Here is a 21,859-nt window from a genome sequence, read left to right as displayed (position 1 = left end):
CTGCCGGCCTTGCCCTCCCCCGAACTTTCTGGGGAAACGGCCTAGCGGAGGGGGAGGGGGGGGGAGGAGAGCTGGGGGGAAACTGGGGCCTGGAGCCCTGTGCTGGCCACGCCCAGAGACTGCTGGGGCCCGGCCAGATGGGTCTGGGAGCCTGAGCGACCTCCCAGGGCTCCCACCCTTCCCGCCGGGGTCCTGAGCTGGAAGAAAGGCCCCTTTGCTGGGCCTGGAACACCAGCCCCTCAGCCTGGGCAGCCGTCCCAGGGATCCCAATTGTCCCCGCCGGTTCCAGCCGGCGGGCATCGCCCAGACCCTGTGCTCATCAAAGGCCGCCTCTTGGTCCCCCACCTCCCCATCCGCAGTCTCTGGCACTCCTGGGTGGTCTTGCCGCATGGCTCCCTGCCGCTGGATTTCCCATTTTGCACAAAATGGGGGTGGCCCCTGGCCAGGGAAAGGGGTAATGCTCGGGTGGCACGCAGGGTACATGGGGGTTCCCAGCATAGAAGCTACAGCTGGGGTCTGGGGCCAGCCAAGCCATTGCTCAACCCAGCGTGTGGAGATCTGTGTGTCGACAAGCCCAGCCCCGGCCCCTCCCTCACCTCCGGAGACTGCCTCGCTTGCAGAGGACCTGCCCCTGTGCCGCCGCAGGAAGCCTCTGGCCTCCCCAGTCCAGGCTTCGGGGCCCTGGGCACAGGGGGCAGCAGGGCTGGCTCAGGCCCTGAGCCAGGAGGGGGCTGGACCTTCTGGAGCCTGGGTTCTCCTGTTTCTGGGCTTGCTGTGCCTGTGGCCATCCTGCTCCCCTCTCTGCCTCTGTCCTCACCTGTCACCTGGGAACCTGGGCTGTGGGAAGCAGGTCTGGCTTCAACTGCTTGGCACTCAGCTTTGAGCTCTCGGCACCTCCAGGGCAGACCCAGCCGGGTCAGCGCAGTGTCCTGGGCGCTGGACCAGTGGTGTGCCATGCAGCCCAGGGCAGGGTCAGCACTGCAGACTGGCTGGCCCTTTCTTGCAGGGAGGGCCTGGCAGAGACCCTCGGGATCCAGCCGCTGGCAGGGCTTTCTACCTTCAGGACCAGGCCAGGGAAAAGCCAGGCTCTCCGGCAGCATGTCCCTCCCCAGGAGCCTGCCTAGGGGCCAGCTCAAGCTCCCCACCCCGACTCCCACCCCGGGTCCAGGCCTCCTGCCTCCGTGCCCAAAGGCGGGCGGATTTCCCTGGAGAGGGCTGGGGGTTCTGAGGTCCCGCTGGAGCGGAACGCCTCAGTGCCCCTGGCAGCCCTGGTCCGCAAGCACTTGCGGGCGGGTGGGAAGGGGCGAAGCTTTGGGCTGAGCAGAAGGAAGGAGGCAGGTGGGAGACAACCTCGGGCCACCGGGGCTGCGACCAGGGTGCTGGGAGGGGCGGCGCAGGTGACTCAGCCGCCGCGTCTCACCTGCGCTCCCGGGCGGGGGCGGGCGGGGGGCGGGGCGTCCCGCCAGTGGGCGTGGCATCCGTGGACCCGGCCAGGCCGCGCCCCGCCCCGGGCGCCTACCCTGCGGTCCCCGGACCTCGGCCGCTTGGCTCCCCGGCGCCACAGCCTAGTTCGCCCGCGCCCCCATGGCCAGGAAGGTGCTGCCGCTGCTGCTGCCGCTGCTGCTGGCCGCGGCGGGCCTCGCCGGCCTCCTGCTGCTGTGCGTCCCCACCCGCGACGTCCGGGAGCCGCCCGCCCTCAAGGTGCACGCGAGCGCGCGGGCATCTGGCGCAGTCCGCGGAGCAGCGGGCCGGGCCAGGACCGGGCGGGGAGGCTCGGACCGAGCAGGACTAGGCTGCGCGCGCGCGCGTGGCCGCCAGGACCCCGCGCGCTCCGCTCCCAGCCCGGCGGCTGGGATCCTGGGCGCCCCCAACCGCGCCCTGGGCCCGGGTCCAGGGCGCGGCGGCGGCGCTTCCGGGGGACGCAGTGCTGGAGGCCGAAGTCCCGGGAACTCCCGGCTCGGCGTTTCGCCCGTCACGGCGCAGCGGAGGGGTGTCTCTCTGCTTCTCCCGGGGCGCCCCAGGCCGCGGCCCGAGCCGCACCCCCAGCAGCCTGGGCTTCCAGGGAGCCTGGGCTCGGAGCGTGGCCAGATGGGGTGCGACAGGCGCTGGGGCTCGGAGACCCCGCTCCTACCTCTGCGGTAGTTCTGACAGTGTGCCGGGGCAGCCCTGCCTGGTCCCAAAGGGGCCAGAGTGGGTGAAGCCTGATCCCCTCACCCACCCGCCTGCCTCAGCCTCCAGACGCCTGCCCTCCCTTAACCCTCTGCTGGACTTGTGAGCCGGCTGGGCGCGTGGCTGTGTGGCCGGTGCGCTATGCCCCAGGGACCTGGGATGGAGGTCGCAGGGCGTGTGACCGTAGCCAAGGGGCACCACAGGGTAGGGGTGGGGTGTGCAAGCTGGCCTGCTGCTGCTGCTGGAGGTCCCTGATTCCCAGAGTCAACTGGAGCGGCCTCTTTCTGGGCTCCGGGAGGGCAGGCTCTCCAGCCCGCTTCCCTTGTTGGAATCCAGGCCCTTGGCAGCAGGTGCTGGAAAGGGGCTCTTGCAGGCAGGGTGCTGATGTCCCCCGACCTGTGAGGAGGCCCGTGGAGGGCCCCTCAGCTCTCTCTGGCTCTGCTTTTGGCCCAGGTGGAGGCGTCTGCCCACTGCAGGCCTGCGCTCAGCCCCCCTCCCGCTTTGTCCCTGGGGGCTGAGGTCAGAGGGAGGGAGAGTTCTTCCCGCCACTGGCTTCTCTCCTGCAGCCTGGGGACCTCGTGCCCCCAGAGTAGGTTCTAAGGGTGGTCCCGGGACCCCCTGACCCTGCCCAAGCCCGGCAGCTCGCCCCTGCCAGGGAAGGCTCCTGGCCATCTGCCTCTGCTCCCATCTGCGCCGCCCCTGCCCCAAGCCAAGCTGTGTCACAGTGGTTGTCCCCGGCCTTCTCTGAGGCTCAGAACCTCATTCTGAAGCATCCAACCTTGACACAGGTGGGGTGGGTGCAGAGCTGAGAGAGCCGAGGCATAAGGCCCTCAGGCCCCCACCCCACACCCGAGGCTGACCTCCGCCCCCACCCCCAGTACGGCATCGTCCTGGACGCTGGCTCGTCGCACACGTCCATGTTCATCTACAAGTGGCCGGCAGACAAAGAGAATGACACGGGCATCGTGAGCCAGCACAGCTCCTGTGACGTGCACGGTAAGCGCTCCTGAGCACCGCCCCACCCCCGCCTGGACACCCACTCATTAGAGGCCTTGGGGGTCCTCTCTGGCCTTAGCCTTCGTAGATCCGAGCCATCAGGCCCCGCTGCTGGATGCCAGGTGGGGCCCATTCCGGGCAAGAGCTGCAGGAGCCGCCCCCCTACCGAGAGGCTGGGCCCCTGAGCCTTGGAGGGCCTTACGGTTCCTGGAAAGGAAGCCCCAGGTAACAGAAGGTTTGGGCGTTGCCTGGCCCGAGACTGGCCTGTCCATCCCCAATGAAGCCGGAGGGACTCTGAGGAGCTGCCGGGCACACCCAGGCAGGCCCCGGGGAGGCGAGGCTGGGTTGACAATGCCCATGGCTTTGTCCTGGCACCTGTGTGCACATCCACTAGGCGGGTGGGAGCTTGGAGACCGCGGGTGGCACACGGCGGGCCCTTTGTCTCTGAACTGGGCGTCCCCAAGGATTTAAGGTGGGAAGGTGTGTCTAAGCTGCCCCCCGGCTTGGAAGCACAAGCCCCCCGCCCCCAGCCCTGCTGGCCTGTGGTCCCCCCCGGGGGCTGCCCGCCAGGCTTAGGCCCATCTCACTGCCTCCCTCTAGGTGGGGGCATCTCGAGCTATGCGGACAACCCCTCCAGTGCCGGCCAGAGTCTGGTGGCATGCCTGGACCAGGCACTTCGGGACGTGCCCAAGGAGAGACATGTGGGCACGCCCCTCTACCTGGGAGCCACGGCGGGCATGCGCCTGCTCAAGTGAGTGCGCCGTCCCCTGACACCGGGCCCCAGGGCCCCATGACAGCCTCAGCGCAGGGCGGGCCCCTCCCGTCCCCAGCAGCCGCCCTGGGCTGGGCCTCCCTTGGCTGGCGGGGCAGACCCTGGGCACCCCGGCCGCAGGGTCATGGCCGCCTGGGGAGGATGCCCCTCAGAGTCCTCCCTGTGTCACAGCCTGACCAGTCCGGAGGCTTCAGCCAACGTCCTCGCGGCCGTGACGCGGACGCTGGCCCAGTACCCCTTCGACTGCCGTGGTGCCCGCATCCTCTCGGGCCAGGAGGAGGGGGTGTTTGGCTGGGTGACCGCCAACTACCTGCTGGAGAACTTCATCAAGGTGGGCCCGGTGGCCACGGCCCGCTGAGCCGGGGGGGCGGGACGCGGTGGGACCCGCCCGCTGGCTGACCCCACCTCCGCTGCCCACAGTACGGCTGGGTGGGCCGGTGGTTCCGGCCAAGGAGCGGGACCCTGGGGGCCATGGACCTGGGGGGCGCCTCCACACAGATCACCTTCGAGACGGCCAGTCCCGCGGAGGATCCCGCCAACGAGGTCCAGCTGCGGCTCTACGGCCACCACTACCGCGTCTACACCCAGAGCTTCCTCTGCTACGGCCGAGACCAGGTCCTCCGGAGGCTGCTGGCCAGTGCACTCCAGGTACCCTCGCCGTGTCCTCCCGGAGGTAGGGGCCAGAGAGCGTGGGGGCTCAGGGCCCGGAGCAGAGCCTGAACAGCAGCTGTACTGAGAGGGGCTTCTCCAGGTGGCAGGAACCAAAGTCGGGCTTTCACCAGCTGAAAGGACAGGTGGGCAGGGAGGCGGCACGAGCCAAGGCCCGGTGGCTGGGGGTGGGCCTGGCGTGTGCCTGGCTGGGGAGGAAGGAGGGCCAGGGCCAGATCTCAGAGGGGCTGGAGTGCCTGGGGGATGGTTTCTGTCCCGCAAGCCACGGGGAGCCATGGCTTGCTCCTGAGCTCGGAGGCGACGTTGCCAAAGTGGGACAAGTCATCAGGAGAGTCATCGGGCTGGTCCTGGGGGAGACGCTCCAAGGGCCCTACGGTAGGGGTGGCGGGCAGGGCTTGGCCTGGGGTGGGTCCACGGACACTGTCATTCCCCCAGAGCCACGGCTTCCACCCCTGCTGGCCGAGGGGCTATTCCACTCACGTGCTGCTCCAGGACGTGTATGAGTCGCCGTGCACCGCAGCCCAGAGGCCCCAGACCTTCAACAGCAGCGCCAGGGTCAGAGTGTCGGGCAGAAGCGACCCCGCCCTGTGCCGCGGCCTCGTCTCCGAGCTCTTCAACGTCTCCTCCTGCCGCTTCTCTCGGTGTTCCTTCAACGGCGTCTTCCAGCCCCCTGTGACTGGGAGCTTTATCGTGAGTCGGGGGGGGGGGGCGGCCCGGGGGCGGGGGGCCTGGGCCCCGAAGTGCCCGGGTCTGGCCGCAATGACTGTACTCCGTCCCCCCAGGCCTTCTCTGCTTTCTTCTACACGGTGGAGTTCCTGAGAACGGGGATGGGGCTGCCCGTGGCAACCCTGCAGCAGCTAGAGGCGGCCGCAGTCACCGTCTGCAACCAGTCATGGAGTGAGGTGGGGCCTGCGCGGGGGGCTCGGCCAGCCAGCGTCATGCCCCCTGTTCCTTCCTTTGCTCTCTCAGGAGAGGGGAGCCCCGGGCTTCTCAGAAGGCCGCTGCAGGGGACATGCTGCTAATCATGCTGAGCAGTGGCCAGGCTACAGCAGGGAGGCTGGGAGCCAGACGAGATGGGGCTGCAGAAGGCTCCCTGAGGCCTGAGCCTAGCACCATGATCTGGAGGGCAGAGCAACAGCCAGTGCAAAGGCCCTGGGGCCGTGGGAGCAGGGAGTGGACAGGGCAGGGAAGAGTGTGGCCGGGAGCATGTGGAGGAGAATGGCCGAGCAGGAGAGAAATGGAAGGCCCCAGGGCAGGCTCAGCAGGTAGAGTTGGCACATAGGGCTTGGCAGGGTGCGGGGGAGTAGAAACCAATCCCAGTTTTCTGGCTGCTGCCACTCACTGGGACACTGGTTCCAGGGAAGGTCCGATGGAGGGTTTGGGTATGTGGAGGATGAGGTGACTCGGGGAAACACGCGAGTGTCTGCGGGGCTCAGGTGGTGATGGAGGCCCGTCCCGTCCTCTCTGGGTCCCTCTCGGGCAGATGTGGGGGTGGGGGGAAGGTGGGAAGCGGGAGGCAAGCCCAGGGCGCGGCTCAGCCTCTGATCATGCACGAGGTTGCTGCAGCCCTCTGCTCCTGGAGGCCACCCCAGCTGTCCCCTGGAGGTCTGCCTCCCAGGCACGGGTGCTTGCTGCCATCCAGAAGCCCCCTGTTCTTCCCCGAGGGAAGAGCCCCGTCTGGGAGGTGGCCCCCGCAGCCTGGATCTTTCTGGGGCCTGCGACGGGGTCTCTGGCCCCGCATTGCTCTTCCCTGTCTGGTGGGGCAGAGACCTCCCTGTGCTCGCGGGTCCAACTGTCTCCACTTGCATCCCAGCTGCAGGCTCGAGCGCCAGGCAGGCAGGCCCACCTGCCCCACTACTGCGCCGGGGCCATGTTCGTGCAGCAGCTGCTAAGCCGTGGCTACGGCTTCGACGAACGCGCCTTCGGAGGCGTGACCTTCCAGAAGAAGGTGGGAGCCCGCGGGGCGGGGCGGGGGGCGGGGCCGGGGCGCGGGGCGGGGCCTCCTGAGTTGGGCCCAGGCTGAGGCCGCGCCTTTCGCCCGCAGGCCGGGGACACCGCGGTCGGCTGGGCGCTTGGCTACATGCTGAACCTGACCAACCTGATCCCCGCCGACCCGCCCGGGCTGCGCAAGGGCGCAGACTTCGGCTCCTGGGTCGTCCTCCTCCTGCTCTTCGCCGCCATGCTCCTGGCCGCGGTCGTCCTTCTGGGGCTCCAGGCGCGCTCTTCTAAGGCGCCGAGCGCCATCTAGTGGCGGGCTGGGGACAGCAACCCCAGCCCCACGTCCCCGTGGCTCGCCCCCCTCCACGTCTTTTCCCCTCATGCAGCCACGGGAGCAAGACTCTAGCGGCAGGATGGGTGGGATGGGTGAAGGGCACTGAATCTAGCCCACTCCTGCCCACTGCAGCCTTAGCTTCACCTCAAGGCCTTGGGTTCATCCTCTTACTGGGGGCAGAGGTTTCAGACACGGGCTGCCCTCAGCCTTTGACTGCAGGGGTGGGTCTTTATTCTGACAGGTGCCCTCCGAGGCCCCTCCCACTCCCAGTCTTGGGCACTGGGGGCAGGGTCAGAGCCCACAGGCCGGAAGCCAACCCAGTGCCTACTTGTAAAGATTTTGTAATAAAAAGGTTTTCCTAAAGCAGTGGAGAGAATGCTCAAGGGGTGGGGCCTCTCTGCTCCAGCCTACCACCCCCACCCCGCTGTGTGGGCCGCACAGGCCCCTCCTGGCCCCAAGGGAGGACCCCCCCCCCCGCTGTTTTTACTTTCCTCCTCTCTGGGCCCAGACCTGGGGGGGTGCCAACCAGGCCTTTTGCTCCACCACTGTGGCGGGGGGGGGAGCTGCCAGTTGGCTGGGCAGAAACAGAGTCCCTGAGCACCAGCAGATCTGCAACAGTGACGTAGGCCAGACCGGAGGCTGGGCCATGGCCTAGAGTTAGACTGGGGTGGGGACAGGGGTAGCAGACGGGGGACTCCAGGGGCAGGGTGGCTGCCTAGCGTGCAGACAGTGTTCGAGACACTGGGGAAGGGGGCAAACCCTCAGCAGGAGGTATCATTGGGGGATGTCGAGATCTCGGCCAGGCAGGACGCGGGGCCCCATCGCTCAGAGGGATGACCCTTGTAAAGAGCCTGGCTCTAGAGCCAAGCTGTGCAGTGGCACCAGATGTGGCTCCCCTCCTGCCCGGGTGCTGTTTTCTGCATCCCCAAGAGACATCAGCCAGCCCCCTCCCCAAGCACTGTTTTCTCCAGCGTGGGAAGGCGTGGTCGTGCCTCCATTTCCACCCCCCCTTCTGGGAAGTGAGCTCAGACTCTATTTCCGTCTGGTCAGTGCCTGGAGAGGCAGGATGGCGTCCTTGTTCTGCTCATCACCCCCCCCCCACACACACACACACACGTACGCTTCTGCTGGTTTCTGAGCCATTTCACAAACCTGAGGGCAGGCAGCCCTATCTTTGGAAGTTTGAGACACAAAGGGCTGAGAGGAAGCACCAGGGCAGGCGGCCCATCCTTGTTCTCTCAATGACGTGAGCCTGGAGGTGTCCAGGTGGGTTAGGGTGGGTGTGCTCTCAGGAGGCAGCAGGCGGGGGCTTAGGGGTGCCTCACAGCGCTTGCTCTTGTGGGGCACCCCGGAACTAAAAGGCTATCACCTGGGACCGTGGACAGCTCCCAGCTGGCTGTCATCAGCTGCTCCAGGTCGCTCTTGCCCCCTGGTGGCCTCACGGAGAGCAGCCGCCCCGTTCGAACCACCGCGGCCACCGGTACCGGCCTAGTTCTGTGCGGGCGGGTCTTTGGACACACCTGCGCATCCGTGTGCGCCTGTGCGTCTGCGAGCGCCTGGTGTCCCTGTGGTCCCGGGCCCTCGCGCCTCCAGGCGCGGGCAGGTCCTGCGCTCCGGGGGGCTGGGGGAAGGGTGGGAGTAAGCGGCCCGAGAGGGACGGGGCTCGCTGGAAGCGCGGCCCGGAGAGGCCGAGCCCCAGCCAGTCCCCAGCCGAAACAAGGGCCTCGGCCGCAGAGGCCGCAGAGGCCGAGGCTCCTGCACGCCTGGGTGGGCGCGTGGGGGGGGGGGGGAATCGGAATCGGAGGGGGGCGGGGGCGCAGCCTGACGGCGCCGTCCCGCCCCCGCAGGTGGAGCGCGCAGGCGCACTACCGGCACGCGCGCCGCTCCCGCCGCCTCGCCTCCAGCCCGGATCCTTTGCCGCAGCGTCAGCGCCGCCGCCTCCTTCCCTCCTCCTCCGCCTCCTCTTCCCCCTCCGCCCCCTCCGCCGCCGCCGCCGCCGCCGCCGCCGCCGCCGCCCCCGACGCGGCGCCGGGAGCCCGCGCCCAGCCCCGGGCGGGCGGTGCCATGCTGCCCCCGCGGCGGCGCTGAAGGATGGCGACGCCGGTCCCTCCGCCCTCCCCGCGGCACCTGCGGCTGCTGCGGCTGCTGCTCTCGGGCCTCGTCCTCGGAGCGGCCTTGCGCGGTGCGGCCGCCGGCCGCCCGGGTGAGCGAGCGCGCGGGGCGCCCGCCGTGGGGGCGCCCCGGGCGGGAGATGGCCGGGCGGGGGTCCGGCCGCGCGGCGCCGTCGTCACCCTCCTCCTCGCCCGGGCCCGCCGGCCCCGCCTCGCCCGGCCCGGTCCGGTAAACAGGCCCGGCGGGGAGGGCGCGGCGCCGGAGGGCTCCTCTGGTTGGGGCTTCTCCCGGGTTCTTGGCGGCGAACTTGAAGTTCACTGGCTTCTTGTCTTTGTCTGGGTCCGTGAGCCTGCGTGGGTCAGGGTCTCCGGAGGCCGCCGTGCGTGGGCCCGCGGCCTGGGGCCTGGCCTGTGGGCGTCTCTGCGTGTGCACACGCCTTGGGCAGCACCGCCAGTGTTTGTCCTGGAGTCGGAGTCGCGCAGTGCTGGTCTGTCCCTGTGCCTCAGGTGATGTTGGCCATGCTTTGCTGCCACGGAGGGGCCTGGGGTTTCCCTGGGCATTGGACAGCTTGTCCCAGGCTTAGGGTCTAGTTCCGGCGCCAGTGGGGACCGGAGGAGCTTACAGCCTCATTGTTTCCTTGCTCAGCCTCCACCCTGGAGGGCCCCTCCGTGCTGTGCTCTGTGCCAGCAGTTGGGGGGCACCCTCCAGGGCACACTCCGGCGGAGAGGTGAGCCCCGGGGCCTGGGAGACCTTCCTGGCTTCCCAGATGGGTGCTCAGTTTCCACAGGTCTGCAGGAGCTGGGAACCAGACTGCACACCCCCACCCCACCCCCGCGCAGCCTCGGCAGCAGACTTGGGAGGCTCTGAGGTCACACCTTCGCCCATTTCCCTGGGAGAGGTGGTGTTCTTAGCCTGTCTTACAGATGAGGAGACTGAGGCACAGAGATGTTAAGTGACCGGTGTGTGGTGCAGCCGGGTTGCTAACCTAGGTGATGAGGTCAGTGCGTGGCCACAAGGGGCCAGAGCAGAGTGGTCTCCCTCGTGGGCACAGCACCCCTGGCCCGGGGCCTGGCAGGAGCAGGGGAGGTGCCCAGGGAGGCCTGAGGGCCAGAGCACAGCTGGCCAGGGGTGGTGGAGGCTGCCTGCTGATATCCTGGCTCCAGGGCGTACAGGGTGGGGCCTCCTGAGCAAATGGATGTGGTCCCAGTGCTGAGCCTCTGCCGGGGGCAGGTGCCACCCAGCTGCTCTGCGCCTGCCCAGAGGCAGGGCAGGGTGCCAGGCACTCTCCAGCTGCTGCTGTTCCTGGGACCTCGTCTTGCTCCCGGAGGCTGGAGTGTGCACCTTCGCAGGACCAAATGGGCAGCAGCCGCGTCCCCCGGGGCTGGGGGACTGGGAGTGGGGGGAGGCCCCTGGAACCCAGAACCCAGAGCCCGCTCTGGCCCTCAGGCTCCGACCCTTGGCCTGGGGTTCTGGGTTCACCACCTCAGGTGCCCCAGCTGGTAGGTGGGTCCAGATGGACCTGTGGCACCGGCCCTGGGCCCTGCTCACTGATCTTGGTGCCTGACGACCCTGGTTGTGCAGGAGGGGGAATCCCTGGGGTGGCAGCCTCTGCCCACCTGCCCACCTGCTGTAGGAGCTGCTGGAACTTCTTCAAGGGGTGCCTACAGCCAGGTGGCTGTGAGTGTCAGGTTACCAGGGAAACCAAGCCAGGCCAGCGCAGGTCTGGAGGACAGAGCTGGCATTCCCTGAGCCCCTGTGTCACCCTCCTGCAGTGGGGGCTGGGCTGAGGAGACTGGTCCTGGTCCTCCGGAAACAGCCCCATCCCAGCTCCCCGGAGAGAAGGGACAGTCTGCTGGTGTCCCCCTGGCTGCACTGCTCTGCCGTCCCGGGGCTGAGGCCAGTGTCCTGGGCCCCGAGATGTTTCCTACCTTTGAGTCAACTCACCTTCTGCATCCAGAGAGGAAGCCGAGGCAGCTGGGCCACGGCCCTCTGTCCGAGCGACAGGGTGGGAGCCGCTGTTGTGTGTACAGGACCCTGAGGGCTGGGCCCTGAATCAGGAACTGGGCCTGGCCTGTAGTCCCAGGCACCCCCCCAGTCCCTGGCAGTGGTGGCTGCGGGAGTGACCCCCGCAAGTGAGCCTGGCCGACTCCATCCTAGGTTTCCTGACCCCAGCAGCTCTGAGGGGGCAGAACCCTGAAACGGGAGGTGGGCGAGGTGGTGGCCAGTATCCTTTGCTGCCCCTGAGCCCGAGAGAGAGCCCTGAGCCGCCCACCCTGGGGCTCCCAGTCTGGGCCAAGGGCGGGGCTTGCTCTGGGGAAGGCTGAGAGCAGAGGCGGGTCTCCGAGGCCTGTATGACCCTGCCCGGGAGACCTTGGCGTTGCGCCGCCAGTAGGGGACAGCTCCTGCGCAGAGAGCTGGTCGGGCCTGGAAGGTGGACTCGGGGGAGTGGGTGGGGCGAGGCGTTCCGATGAGCGTCAGGACTGTTTGTCTTCCTGGTTCTGACTCCTGGCAGTGGGCGGAAGGGCCTGCCCTGCACAATGGCCGGAGCCAGGCTTGGCCTGCGTGCTGGGGAGGGCTTGGGTGGCTGGAACAGTCCTGCTTCTGTGCAGGCGCTGAGCCAGGCTGGGCCATGACTCTGCTCTCTTCTGCTTCCTTTCCAGATGCAGCCGCCTGTCCTGGGAGCCTGGACTGTGCCCTGAAGAGGCGGGCACGGTGCCCCCCGGGCGCACACGTCTGTGGGCCCTGTCTTCAGCCCTTCCAGGAGGATCAACAGGGACTCTGTGTGCCCAGGATGCGCCAGCCTCTGGGTATGGGGGGCAGGGGTCCTTCCTCTCCCCCGCCTGCCCCCCAGCCTCAGCTTCCAGGTTTCCTGCGCTTTGTGGGGGTGGAGGGGACTCTCACCTCCAAGTGGCCTGGTCGCCCTTTCCGGAAGGCACCAGCCCAGAGCTGGGCGGCAGGCTGAGCCTGGGGCCTTTCGCCACTCCCAGGGCTGGAGGATCTAGGGCCAAGTGCTGGGGCGATCCTGGAAGAGGCAGGCCGAGAGAGTTTCCCAGGCCTTGGTCCCCGAGGGGTCTGACCCAAACCCTCAGCCACCCACTTCTTCCCCCACCCCGGGCACCCCTGCTCTTTGCCCAGCGCCCCCTCGCTCTTCATTGCTGATTGCACTGGCCGTGCCCCGCCTGCCAACCTGAGCCCGTCTGTCAGCATGGTACCAGCCAGACACTGAGGGACGTCAGGGGTGGTGGGGCATCACAGAGGGTGCTGTGGGGGCTAAAGTCGGGGGTGGGGGTGGGGTGGGAGGGGCTTCCTGGCATAGTGTGTTCCTGGCAGCGAGTGGAGTGGGGCCTGCTCTGCTCTGTGGATGCTGAGTGTGGGCATCTGGTTGGAGCTTCTGTCTAGACTGTGGCACCCATGGCAGGGACAAGGGAGGCCCAGCCAGAAGCCTGGTGCAGCGGCTGCCCTCTCTTCCTTCTGATGACCTGGCAGAGGTGGGGGGTACAGAATGGGGCATCGCCCCATTCCTTGGGGAGTCCTGCCCTCCTGGCGGGGGAGGCACTCGCTGGGTGGGGTGATGCATTGTCCCCGTGCTTCTCCCACCCTTTTGCCTGTCTCTTCCTGGCCTCTGCCCATCCCTCGAACACCTCCATCCCGCCCACTTTCCTGGGAAGGCCGCCAGAGCGCCCTCGGTTGTCTCCATGGCAACTGGGATGGCCAGGAGCCACAGTGGTACCTGGTCCCCAGGCTCCGGGTGCCTGGGAGGAGGCTCTGAGGAAAAGGAGGCCGAGGCCTGGGGAGCGCCTCCTGGATGGGCCTGTCCCTTGCGCCCTCTTGGAAGCCACCTGTTGCCAGGGAGGGGCTGGTGGTCTCTCCACCTGATGGCCCCTCACCACCCCCAGGGAAGGGCTTGCCCCAGCCCAGACTGGAAGAGGAGATCGACTTCCTGGCCCAGGAGCTGGCTCGGCAGGAGGCTGGGCACGCCAGGCTCCAGGCCCCGCCCCAGCCTGAGGGGCAGCAGCGACTCCTGGAGGCTGGTGAGACCCTGCCGGTTCCCCCTGCCCGTCTCCCCACCACCCTGACCCCAGCCTGGCCTTGCCATTCTGACTTGCCATCTCTCTGCAGCAGTCACCCTGGGGCTGTCACAGCGTGGCCAGGGCCCAGACCTGGGCCTCCCCTCCACTCAGGGAGCCCCAGCGCCCACACCCCGCACCTCCCTGGGCTCCGCTGTGTCATCCGGGCCTGTGCACATGTCCCCCCTGGAGCCGCGGGGTGGGCGTGGGGACGGCCTCGCCCTCGGTAGGTCTGGGCGGGCTGGGAGGCAGGGTCCTGCCTGGGGGACTGCCCTCACCGCGCCCCCTCCTCCAGTGCTGATCGTGGCCTGCTCCGTGGCCGGCATAGCCGCCCTCGCTGTGGCTGCTCTCTGCTGGTGTAGGTGAGCGCGGGGGCCTGGCTGGGGGGCAGGTGGGCGGTGACCACGCGGGACTCGAGCCGTGGGTCTCTCCGCCCCGCACAGGCTGCAGCGAGACATCCGCCTGACGCAGAAGGCCGACTACATGGCCCAGCAGGCGCGCAGCTCCCCCGCGACGCCAGGGGTCTCGGTGCGTGGCCCCGCCCCGCCGCCCTGGCCCCGCCCCCGGCCCCCGCCCCGCCTCCCCTGGGCCTGACCCTCCCTCCCCACGCCCCCAGCAGCCTGGAGACCAGCGGCTGGCGCACAGCGCGGAGATGTACCACTACCAGCACCAGAGGCAGCAGATGCGGTGCCTGGAGCGGTAAGAAGCCCTCCCGCCCCCAGCCCGACCCACCCGCCTCGGGGCCTGCTGACCCCACCCCGGGCGGTACCCCCTAACCCGGGCCCCTGGAGCGTGTGGGAGGACCCGGCGCTCCTGCCCCTCACTCAGGCATAAAGAGCCGCCCAAGGAGCTGGACTCTGCCTCCTCCGACGAGGAAAACGAAGACGGGGACTTCACGGTATACGAGTGCCCGGGCCTGGCCCCGGTGAGTGCAGGGCGCGCGGGGCTGGAGGCGGGGGAAGGAACCAGCCCGGGGCCCTCCCCTGCCCTGGGCGGCGCTCCTGACACCCGCGTTCGTTCGCAGACCGGAGAGATGGAGGTGCGGAACCCGCTGTTCGACCACGCCTCGCTGTCTGGGCCCCCGCCGCAGTGACCCGAAGGCCGCAGGACGCGCCGTCCGTCCGCGGGTGGGGAGGGGCGGGGCCTGGCGTTTCCCATTAAAAAGACCACGTCCTGACCCTGGCGTGCTTATGGCTGGGGCTGCGAACCCTTGGCGGGGAGATGACCCCCGCTGCCAAGGACCCTCTGTCCTCCCTCGCGTCTGGACCCCTCAGTGGAGGGGAGGAGAACCCTAGAGACCAGGCGTGGATTGGGGGCCAGGAGGCAAGCCGATTCAAGTACACTTCGAAGCTCTCCGTGTGCGGGAGACGGACCCCCCCACCTCGGGGCCACGGTGGAGGTGGTGTCGGCTTGGTCCCACCCCCCCAGAGAGAGGCCGGACGTCTGTCCCCTGCTGAGGAAGACCTTGTCCTTGTCTGCTGGGGAAGATGTTTTGTTTTTGCAGACTCCAGAGGGCCCCGAAACTCCTCCTCCGGGGCCCCCCCCCAGCTTCTGTCCCACGCGGGGAGGGGAAGGTTTGGTGCCAGGTCAGGCATCTGCAGTTGGGGCCCCTCCTCCGAAGACACCCCCCCCTTGGTGTGTCAAAAAGGGGGAAACCCGTGCCTGCAGACACCTGCCAGTGGGCACCCAACACCTGGGTTCCTGCCTGACACCTGCCTGGGCTGAGGATGGGGAGGAACAGGACGCAGGCTTGATTATGGGTTTGGTACAGGGATTCCACAGGCTCCGGAGCCCAGCAGCCCATGCGGTTCTGGGGCAGGCCAGGCAGCGGGGACACGTGGGTAGACCAGGGCGGGCCAGGTGAGGGGAGAGGTGGCAGGGGCCCTGAGTGTCAGAAGAGGGGTCTTGGGCCACCGCAACCCCCCACCAAGGAGCAAGGAGGCCAGTGAAGGGGGAGGGTGACCTTCAGCCAAAGGTCCAGAGCAGTGGCTGCAATTCCTGGTGGACAATGCCGAGACTGGGCTGGGGAGAGGGGCTTCTGGGGTCCGGGGAGCAGTGGTGCCCTGTGTGGACAGGGTGGGGGGATCAGACCTAGCTGGGGAGGAGGGGTGGCTTGGGTTCAGAAGCCTCTCAGGGGAGTTCCCGTCGTGGCGCAGTGGAAACAAATCCAACTAGGAACCATGAGGTGGTGAGTTCAATCCCTGGCCCCGCTCAGTGGGTTAAAGGATCCAGGGTTGCTGTGAGCTGTGGTGTAGGTTGCAGAGGCGGCTCGGATCCTACGTTGCTGTGGCTCTGGCGTAGGCTGGCTGCTACAGCTCTGATTAGACCCCCAACCTGGGAACCTCCATATGCTGTGGGTGCAGCCCTAAAAGGACAAAAGCCGGAAGAAAAAAAAAAAAAAGTCTCCCAGTGATTTCTGGGGCGGGGGTCTGGACAGTGCTGGACCATGGCTGCTGGATGGACGGGGGCAGCCCCGAAGGGGAACACAAAGCCAGTTTGGGACAATTGGGTCCCCGAGGAGAGACAGGCGGGGCTGGGGGTAGGATTAGGCCTAATGGCTGAAGGCTAATGCCTGCAGCAGAGGCTTCTAGGGCTGACCCTGGGCCCGGGTCTTGGGCTGGCCTCCCGCAGAGAGCCTCCGTCTGTCTCCCTTGGGTGCACTGGTGTGGCGAGATGGGAGGGGCAGGTAGAGGGAGCTGGAGATGAGGCCAGGGTGATGGGCATCGTGTGTCCACTGTCTCTTAATCTGTGTCACGAGGGGGACAGCCAGGAAGAAAACGGGGGGGGGGGCTCCCTCGAGAACAAAGGCTGTCAGGCGCCAGGGTGGGTCTGGCCCAGGCCAGTCTGCCTGCGGGCTGGACCCTGGGGTCCTGGCACTGACCTTTCCCACCTCGCGCTGGCTTGACCTGGGCAGAGCGGCCACCCCTCATGTCCCTGCTGACCCTCACCTCCTTCCAGACACCAGCGCCTGGGCAGCAGGGTCAGCGAGCGCCCAGCCCCAGGGGCCTGAGGGGAGCGAGGCCCAGAGCCTGGCTGCCCACCCGGCTGCCCGAGGCTTGGCTTGAGCAGAGCCGAGTCCATACACATGCCCAGAAGGCCCCCTGGTGGCCGTGCTCCGAGTTGCCTTGCTCCTGCGGGAGGGGAGTGAGGCGGTGGAGGGAGCTGGCCCAGCTTTACCGTCAACTGGAGGGCGGGGCAGGGGCTTCCGGGCGCCCCTTGGGGAAGGAGGGTGCACAGAGGCTGGAGGGGGCCAAGGGGCTGCAGGTTGGGGGTGCACCTGAGGGGGCAGCATGAGGGCAGGGCCAGGAGGCAGACACGGGGCCGCAGCCGCAGCCTCACATCCAGCCAGCCCCTCCCGCCCTCCTGACCTGCCCACCCTCCTTACCCTCCCGCCCAGGGCCGCGTCCTGCCCAGAGGGCGCCTCGGGACCCTGCATGCCACGACCCAATTGGCTGTTCTGTGCCCAAACCAGTGCCTCTGGGCTGCACCGGGGGTGGGAGGGTGGCACGCACGGTGGGGACTCAGGTTCCCGGACCAGCCCAGCCATCCAGGCTGGCAGGAGAGCTGGCACCTCCTCCTGGGGTCTGTGGCTGGGGGTTCCCACTTCCAGGCTCTGGGCTAGGGGGCCGCCGTGCTGCACAGTCTGTGCTCAGAGCAGCCTTACCACTGGGGTCTGTGCTGGGCAGAGGACACGGGCTGGGCACGCTGCCTTGGGCGCTGAGGCACAGGACCGTCTGGGGGCGGGGGGGTCTTCCTCTAGTGAGAACCAGCTGGGGTGGGGCTGCCAGAGGCCAGGCCTGCGGGAGTCTCAGGAGGGCTGGGGGCTCTGCCTGGGGTTGGGCCCAAGGACAGAGGCACGATCAGCCAGGCTGGGTGTTCATGGGTGGGGACCTGGGGCGGGGACAGGAAGGGCAGGACAGCCCCAGGGGAGCACACTGCACCCCAGGGCCTAGGAGGGGAAGGCGATTGTAGGAGTTGGGCCAAAATCAGGGGTTGGCTCTGTCTGGGCTCAGCTGGGGCCGATGGACGTCACAGAAACCAGATGAGTTGCGGGGACCCAGCCGCGCAGGGCCTGTGCCCCACTGCCTGGGGGTCGGCGCCCCTGTGCTCCCTTCCCCCGCCCAGGCTGCCAGCCCCCATCTCACTGCAGAGGCCACTGCAAGGGGATCTTCCTCTCTCGGGCCCGGGGAGTAGACAGCAGGGACCACGGGGACAGCTTGGGGACCCTTTCTCCGGGCATGGCCCTCTGGTTGCGGCTTCTTCCGCTGGTGCCACTGGGAGGCGGCCCCCGGAACAGCTGGCGCACTCAGCCCTGGGAGCGGAGCGCGTTCCTGGGTCCGAGATTCTCCCAGCTGCTGGGCAGGAGGTGGGTGCCCGCCTGGGTCCCAGAGGCTCCTAGGTCTCAGGTTGAGCTGCCAGGAGGCCCCACTCTCCTTTTGACTCAGACTCCCTTGCCACCTTCTTTTTCCTCTGAGAATCTCTCATTCTGACCCATCTCTGGCCCAAACCTCAGAGCCACGTCTCCTAGCCAGCAGGTTCCCGTGACTGGGGGCCCCCCACTGCCAACCTGAGTGGCAGGCATGTGAGAGGCCCAAGGAGCAGCAGACCCGAGGTGGGGCTTGGGGGGGGCCCTCCTTCAAGGTCCCCCAGGAAGGGAGCGGGCTGTGGGTGTGGGTGAGGCCTGTGGCAGGCCCCTGGCAACCTGGCAGTGCAAACAGGAAGGCAGAGGCCTGGCAGCCGGGAGCCAGGTCGTCAGCAGGCTGCGGTGGGATGGGTTCCTTCCTGCTCTCGGCCCTTGGGGTGCTGGTCTCAGGGCCCTCCTGCCGGGGAAGTGAGGCCAGGGTGGGACCAAAGGCCCAGGGCCACCGTGATGGGCTCCCTAAACATGGGGGTTCTGGAAAGGCAGGGCCTCATGCCGGTCATGGGGAGCCAGGCCCAGCTGCTGCAGCCGCGCATGGGGCCCAGCAGATGGTTTGCGACAGATCCCACCCCCCCCATGTTGCACAAGTCCTTGCCACAGCCCGGAGGTTATGCAGGGGGTGGGGGGCCTCAGAGGGGTCAACGCCTGCCCTCTGCTGGACTGCCTCTGCCCCAGCAGGGTCCTGCTGCCAGCTTGCTCGGTCCTGCCCCAGAGGCAGTCTGGTCCTCCCTGGGGGAGGGGTGGGAAGCCAGTTGAGCTGGAGGTGAGCAGGGCAGGGGTCCAGGGAGTGACGGGAGGCCCCCAGGACGGCGCAGGCAGCAGACCTGGCCCGTGGATCCCGGCTGCTTTTCCCCCCGGGACACCCAGCCCACGGCCTCCAAGAACCGGCCTGGCCTGAGGTCTCTAGGACACTGGCGCAAGGGCTGGGCCTTGCCCGGCTACGTCTGGCCACCGGAAAAGAAGCTGATGGCTGAGAGGGGGTGCGGGCCGGAACTCGGAGCAACGTGGCCACGCTGCCCTGCCGCGCGTCCAGCTCAGAAGAACCAGAGCAAAGGGGGAAGGAACTGGATCTCTGCACCTGGGCGCCTGGGCTGGCTGCGGCTGGGGAGGAGAGGGGCTCTGGACCCGAGCCCTCCTCTTCCTGGAGCGGATGCCCGCCCCTGCCCACGTCAGGGACACCGCGACTCCTTCCCTTTCCAGCCTGGAAAGCCCCCTCCCTGCCCCCACCCCACCCTGTGCTGTCAGACCTGGAAAAGAGACCTGGAGCCCCCAAGGGCTGCCTTCCCGCCCAAGTTCCTGCAGCTCTTCCAGCTGGCCAGGGCCGGTGCCCCCCGCCCCCCCCGGCCTGGGGCTCCTACGGACACGTGTCCTCGGATGGGGAAAATGGCACAGCAACCCACAGCCCACCCCACGGCCAGCCCCAGCCTGGCATCTGCCTGCTCTGCGTATGTACTGGGGCCTCGTGGGGTGTCCCCAGACCCAAGAACAGAACCCCCCTCTGAGAATCTGAGTTCTGTGACGAGTGTCCTAGAGGCGGGCTCGGGTGGTCCGATCAGAAGCAGCGGGAGAAACGTCAGCCTCTTGGCAAAGAGCTGAGCGCAGCATCTGTGGCAAGAGGGTCTGGGAGCCACAGCAGAACTCAGCGGGCGGTGAGCAGGGGAAGTGGGTGATGAAACAGCGCGGGTGGAGGTGGTGCCCGCCTGGGCTCAGGTGGCCTCCGAGGGGAGCATGCCCGCTCGCCACGGGCACCCCAGGCCTGGGCGGTGGGCTGTGGCTGGGTCCTTCTGGGGAGGGGGCCCCCTCCATTCAGGATGGCCTCCCCTCCTTCTGCCAGTGGGTCATCTCCAGGCCTTTTCAGAGGCCGGCAGGGGCGGAGGACTGGGTAATGGGACCCCCTCCTGTAGCCGCCTCTCCACAGCAGCCAGAAGACGGGGGCGGGGGGGCGTGGGTGAGGATGCTGACTGACGCCAAAGGTCACCTCGGGGTAGGGGTGGGGCTGTGCGGGGCGGGGCAGGAGCGGGAAGGTACCCGAGTTTCCTTTGTGCAGGGCAGATGAAAGGAGAGCGGTGCCAGGTGGTGCTGAGGGCGAGGGCACAGCCGTGATTTCGGGGCGGGCCGTGCAGCTGCAGCTGTGATTCGAAAACCTTCTCGGGTGACTGCCCTGGGGGCTGCAGATGCCCAATGCTGGTGAGTGGTCCTGGGAAGCGTGGGCTGGGAGGATGGGGCCCGCCGTGAGCCCGTGGAGACAGTCTCTCTTCCTGTGTCCTATGCAGTGCTCGGCCCCGCTCGGAGCTTTCGTGTTTTGGGGGCCCTGGCCGGAGCCGCCCTTCTGGTGGCCCTCGGGCTCCTGTGGCTGCTTGGGTCGGCCCTCCGGGGAGCTCCGGCGCCCCAGCCCACAATCACCATCCTCGTCTGGCACTGGCCCTTTGCCACTCAGCCCCCAGAGCTGTCCAGCGACACCTGCGCCCGCTATGGCGTGGTCCGCTGCCGCCTGACCACCGACCGCAGCCTGCTGGCCAGCGCCGACGCCGTGGTCTTCCACCACCGAGAGCTGCAGAGCCGGCGGGCCCGCCTGCCCCTGGCCCAGCGGCCACGCGGGCAGCCCTGGGTGTGGGCCTCCATGGAGTCGCCCAGCCACACCCGTGGCCTCGGCCGCCTCCGAGGCATCTTCAACTGGGTGCTGAGCTACCGGCGAGACTCAGACATCTTCGTGCCCTATGGCTGCCTGGAGCCCCGGGAGGGGACCGCACCGCCGCTGCCGGCCAAGAGCGGGGTGGCCGTCTGGGTGGTCAGCAACTTCCAGAGGCGGCAGCGGCGCGCACAGCTGTACCAGCAGCTGGCACCCCACCTGCCCGTGGACGTGTTCGGCCGCGCCAGCCGGCAGCCCCTGTGCGCCGACTGCCTGCTGCCCACCGTGGCCCAGTATCTCTTCTACCTGTCCTTCGAGAACTCCCAGCACCGAGACTACATCACCGAGAAGTTCTGGCAGAACGCGCTGGCGGCCGGCACCCTGCCGGTGGTGCTGGGGCCCCCGAGGGCCACCTACGAGGCCTTTGCCCCGCCCGATGCCTTCGTGCACGTGGACGACTTCGGCTCGGCTCGGGAGCTGGCCGCCTTCCTCACCAGCATGAACGAGAGCCACTACCGGCGCTACTTTGCCTGGCGAGAGCGACTCCAAGTGCGGCTGATTGGCGACTGGCGGGAGCGCTTCTGTGCCATCTGCACCCGCTACCCCCACCTGCCCCGTGGCCAGGTCTACCAGGACCTGGAGGGGTGGTTCCAGGCCTGAACTCTGCCAGCTGGAGGGGGCAGGGAAGGGTGGCTGGGGAGCTGGAGGTGTGGGTAGAAGGCTGGCTGTTGAAATCAAGCCACTGGCATCCGGCCCCCACAGGACACCATCAGGCTGACCTGGAGGCTGGGGTCGAGGCCAGGAAGCAAGGGTTAGGGAGGAGTGGGCCCGTCTGGGCAGGTTACCTGGAGGAGGAGTCTGGTGGGTGCCGGAGCCAGTACTTGGGGGCCGAGGTGAGAGCAGGGAGGGAGTAATGTGGGGTGCATGTTGCCGAGGCCCATGGAAGATGAGAGAGGCCACTGACCACCCCCCCCGACCTTGATGAAACCTTGGGCGGGTCAAGGCTGTCCTCAGATGGAGGCTGAGGCTGGTGGCAGGACCCTTGGGGCTGGGCACACGGCCTGGGCATGTGGTGGCAGAACCTGGGCCCCTGGCCTCTGTAGCCGAGGTCCCCTTGTCTGAGACGGGCAGGCTGGAGCCGGGGTCAGACCCGTGGGGCCCAGACCCGAGCGGGCCTTCCAGCTTGCTGGGCTTTTTGTAGCCTGCAGTCCCCTCAGGGCGGGGCGGAGTCAATAAAGAAACAAGGACAAGAAAGGCACGTGCTGAGTCTGCTTCCCTTTTCTGGACTGGATCTGGCCCGTTCCACCCCAGGCCTCTGCCTGCTCCTCCCAACCCATGCGAGGGCACCGCAGCTGAGAGCCCGGTTGGCCCCTGAAGGGCCGAGGTGGGTGCACCATGGCCAAAAGGTCAGAAATGCCTCTGGCTGGAAGGCACCACGTCTCGAAGGCCTTGGGATTTCATGCTTGGGCTGCAGGGGTGTCTGGGGTGTGACAAGGTCTGGTTTTTGATGTGCCATTCCCCTGACTGGTGGCTGGTGGCAGCCTGGCATCCAGGGGCACCAAGATTGCTGCTGTAGCCAGGGGAGCCCCTGTGGCAGGCTGCAGCCTGGTGGTGAGCCTCCGGGTGGCACTGACAGGGCTCCCGCAGCAGACTTGTTCCCGCCCCGGGCTGGGTGGGTGGCAGGTGGAGGCAGGAAGCTGCCCTGCCCTTGGCAGTGGCTTGTGGGAAAGGCCCACTACTGACTTCCGGCCCT

General features: G+C 68.1%; 3 protein-coding genes across 5 annotated transcripts; all 3 read left to right on the top strand.

Moving 5' to 3' along the window:
* Positions 1-1,517: 1,517 nt before the first annotated feature.
* On the top strand, positions 1,518-7,241 carry ENTPD2 (ectonucleoside triphosphate diphosphohydrolase 2). Of its 2 annotated transcripts, none has more exons than XM_021081224.2 (9): positions 1,518-1,701; positions 3,048-3,165; positions 3,766-3,916; positions 4,109-4,268; positions 4,358-4,585; positions 5,042-5,296; positions 5,389-5,508; positions 6,420-6,554; positions 6,651-7,241. In XM_021081224.2, the coding sequence occupies exons 1-9, from the start codon at positions 1,585-1,587 to the stop codon at positions 6,852-6,854; spliced, it is 1,488 nt and encodes a 495-aa protein (XP_020936883.1). In that variant the 5' UTR covers positions 1,518-1,584; the 3' UTR covers positions 6,855-7,241. The 2 variants fall into 2 exon arrangements, with proteins under 2 accessions (XP_020936883.1, XP_084857584.1); XM_085001458.1 differs by having other exon boundaries at positions 3,048-3,390.
* A 1,545-nt stretch (positions 7,242-8,786) lies between these two features.
* On the top strand, positions 8,787-14,234 carry NPDC1 (neural proliferation, differentiation and control 1). 2 transcript variants are annotated; one of them, XM_085001691.1, is made up of 9 exons: positions 8,787-9,081; positions 11,651-11,797; positions 12,887-13,021; positions 13,110-13,283; positions 13,353-13,419; positions 13,501-13,585; positions 13,677-13,756; positions 13,886-13,982; positions 14,082-14,234. In XM_085001691.1, the coding sequence occupies exons 1-9, from the start codon at positions 8,970-8,972 to the stop codon at positions 14,148-14,150; spliced, it is 966 nt and encodes a 321-aa protein (XP_084857817.1). In that variant the 5' UTR covers positions 8,787-8,969; the 3' UTR covers positions 14,151-14,234. The 2 variants fall into 2 exon arrangements, with proteins under 2 accessions (XP_084857817.1, XP_084857808.1); XM_085001682.1 differs by having other exon boundaries at positions 13,674-13,756.
* A 4,829-nt stretch (positions 14,235-19,063) lies between these two features.
* Positions 19,064-21,364, top strand: FUT7 (fucosyltransferase 7). The gene is made up of 3 exons (XM_021081229.2): positions 19,064-19,126; positions 19,525-19,664; positions 19,751-21,364. Exons 2-3 carry the CDS (start codon positions 19,652-19,654, stop codon positions 20,764-20,766), a joined length of 1,029 nt encoding a protein of 342 aa, XP_020936888.1. The 5' UTR covers positions 19,064-19,126; positions 19,525-19,651; the 3' UTR covers positions 20,767-21,364.
* Positions 21,365-21,859: the final 495 nt, after the last annotated feature.

The sequence above is a fragment of the Sus scrofa genome, chromosome 1, assembly GCF_054392235.1.
Source record: "Sus scrofa isolate SSC_HxYL_T2T_F1_AM1 chromosome 1, Sscrofa_HxYL_maternal_Yorkshire_Landrace_v2.0, whole genome shotgun sequence".
Classification (NCBI taxonomy): domain Eukaryota; kingdom Metazoa; phylum Chordata; class Mammalia; order Artiodactyla; family Suidae; genus Sus; species Sus scrofa.
This window is presented reverse-complemented; position numbering and strand designations above follow the sequence as displayed.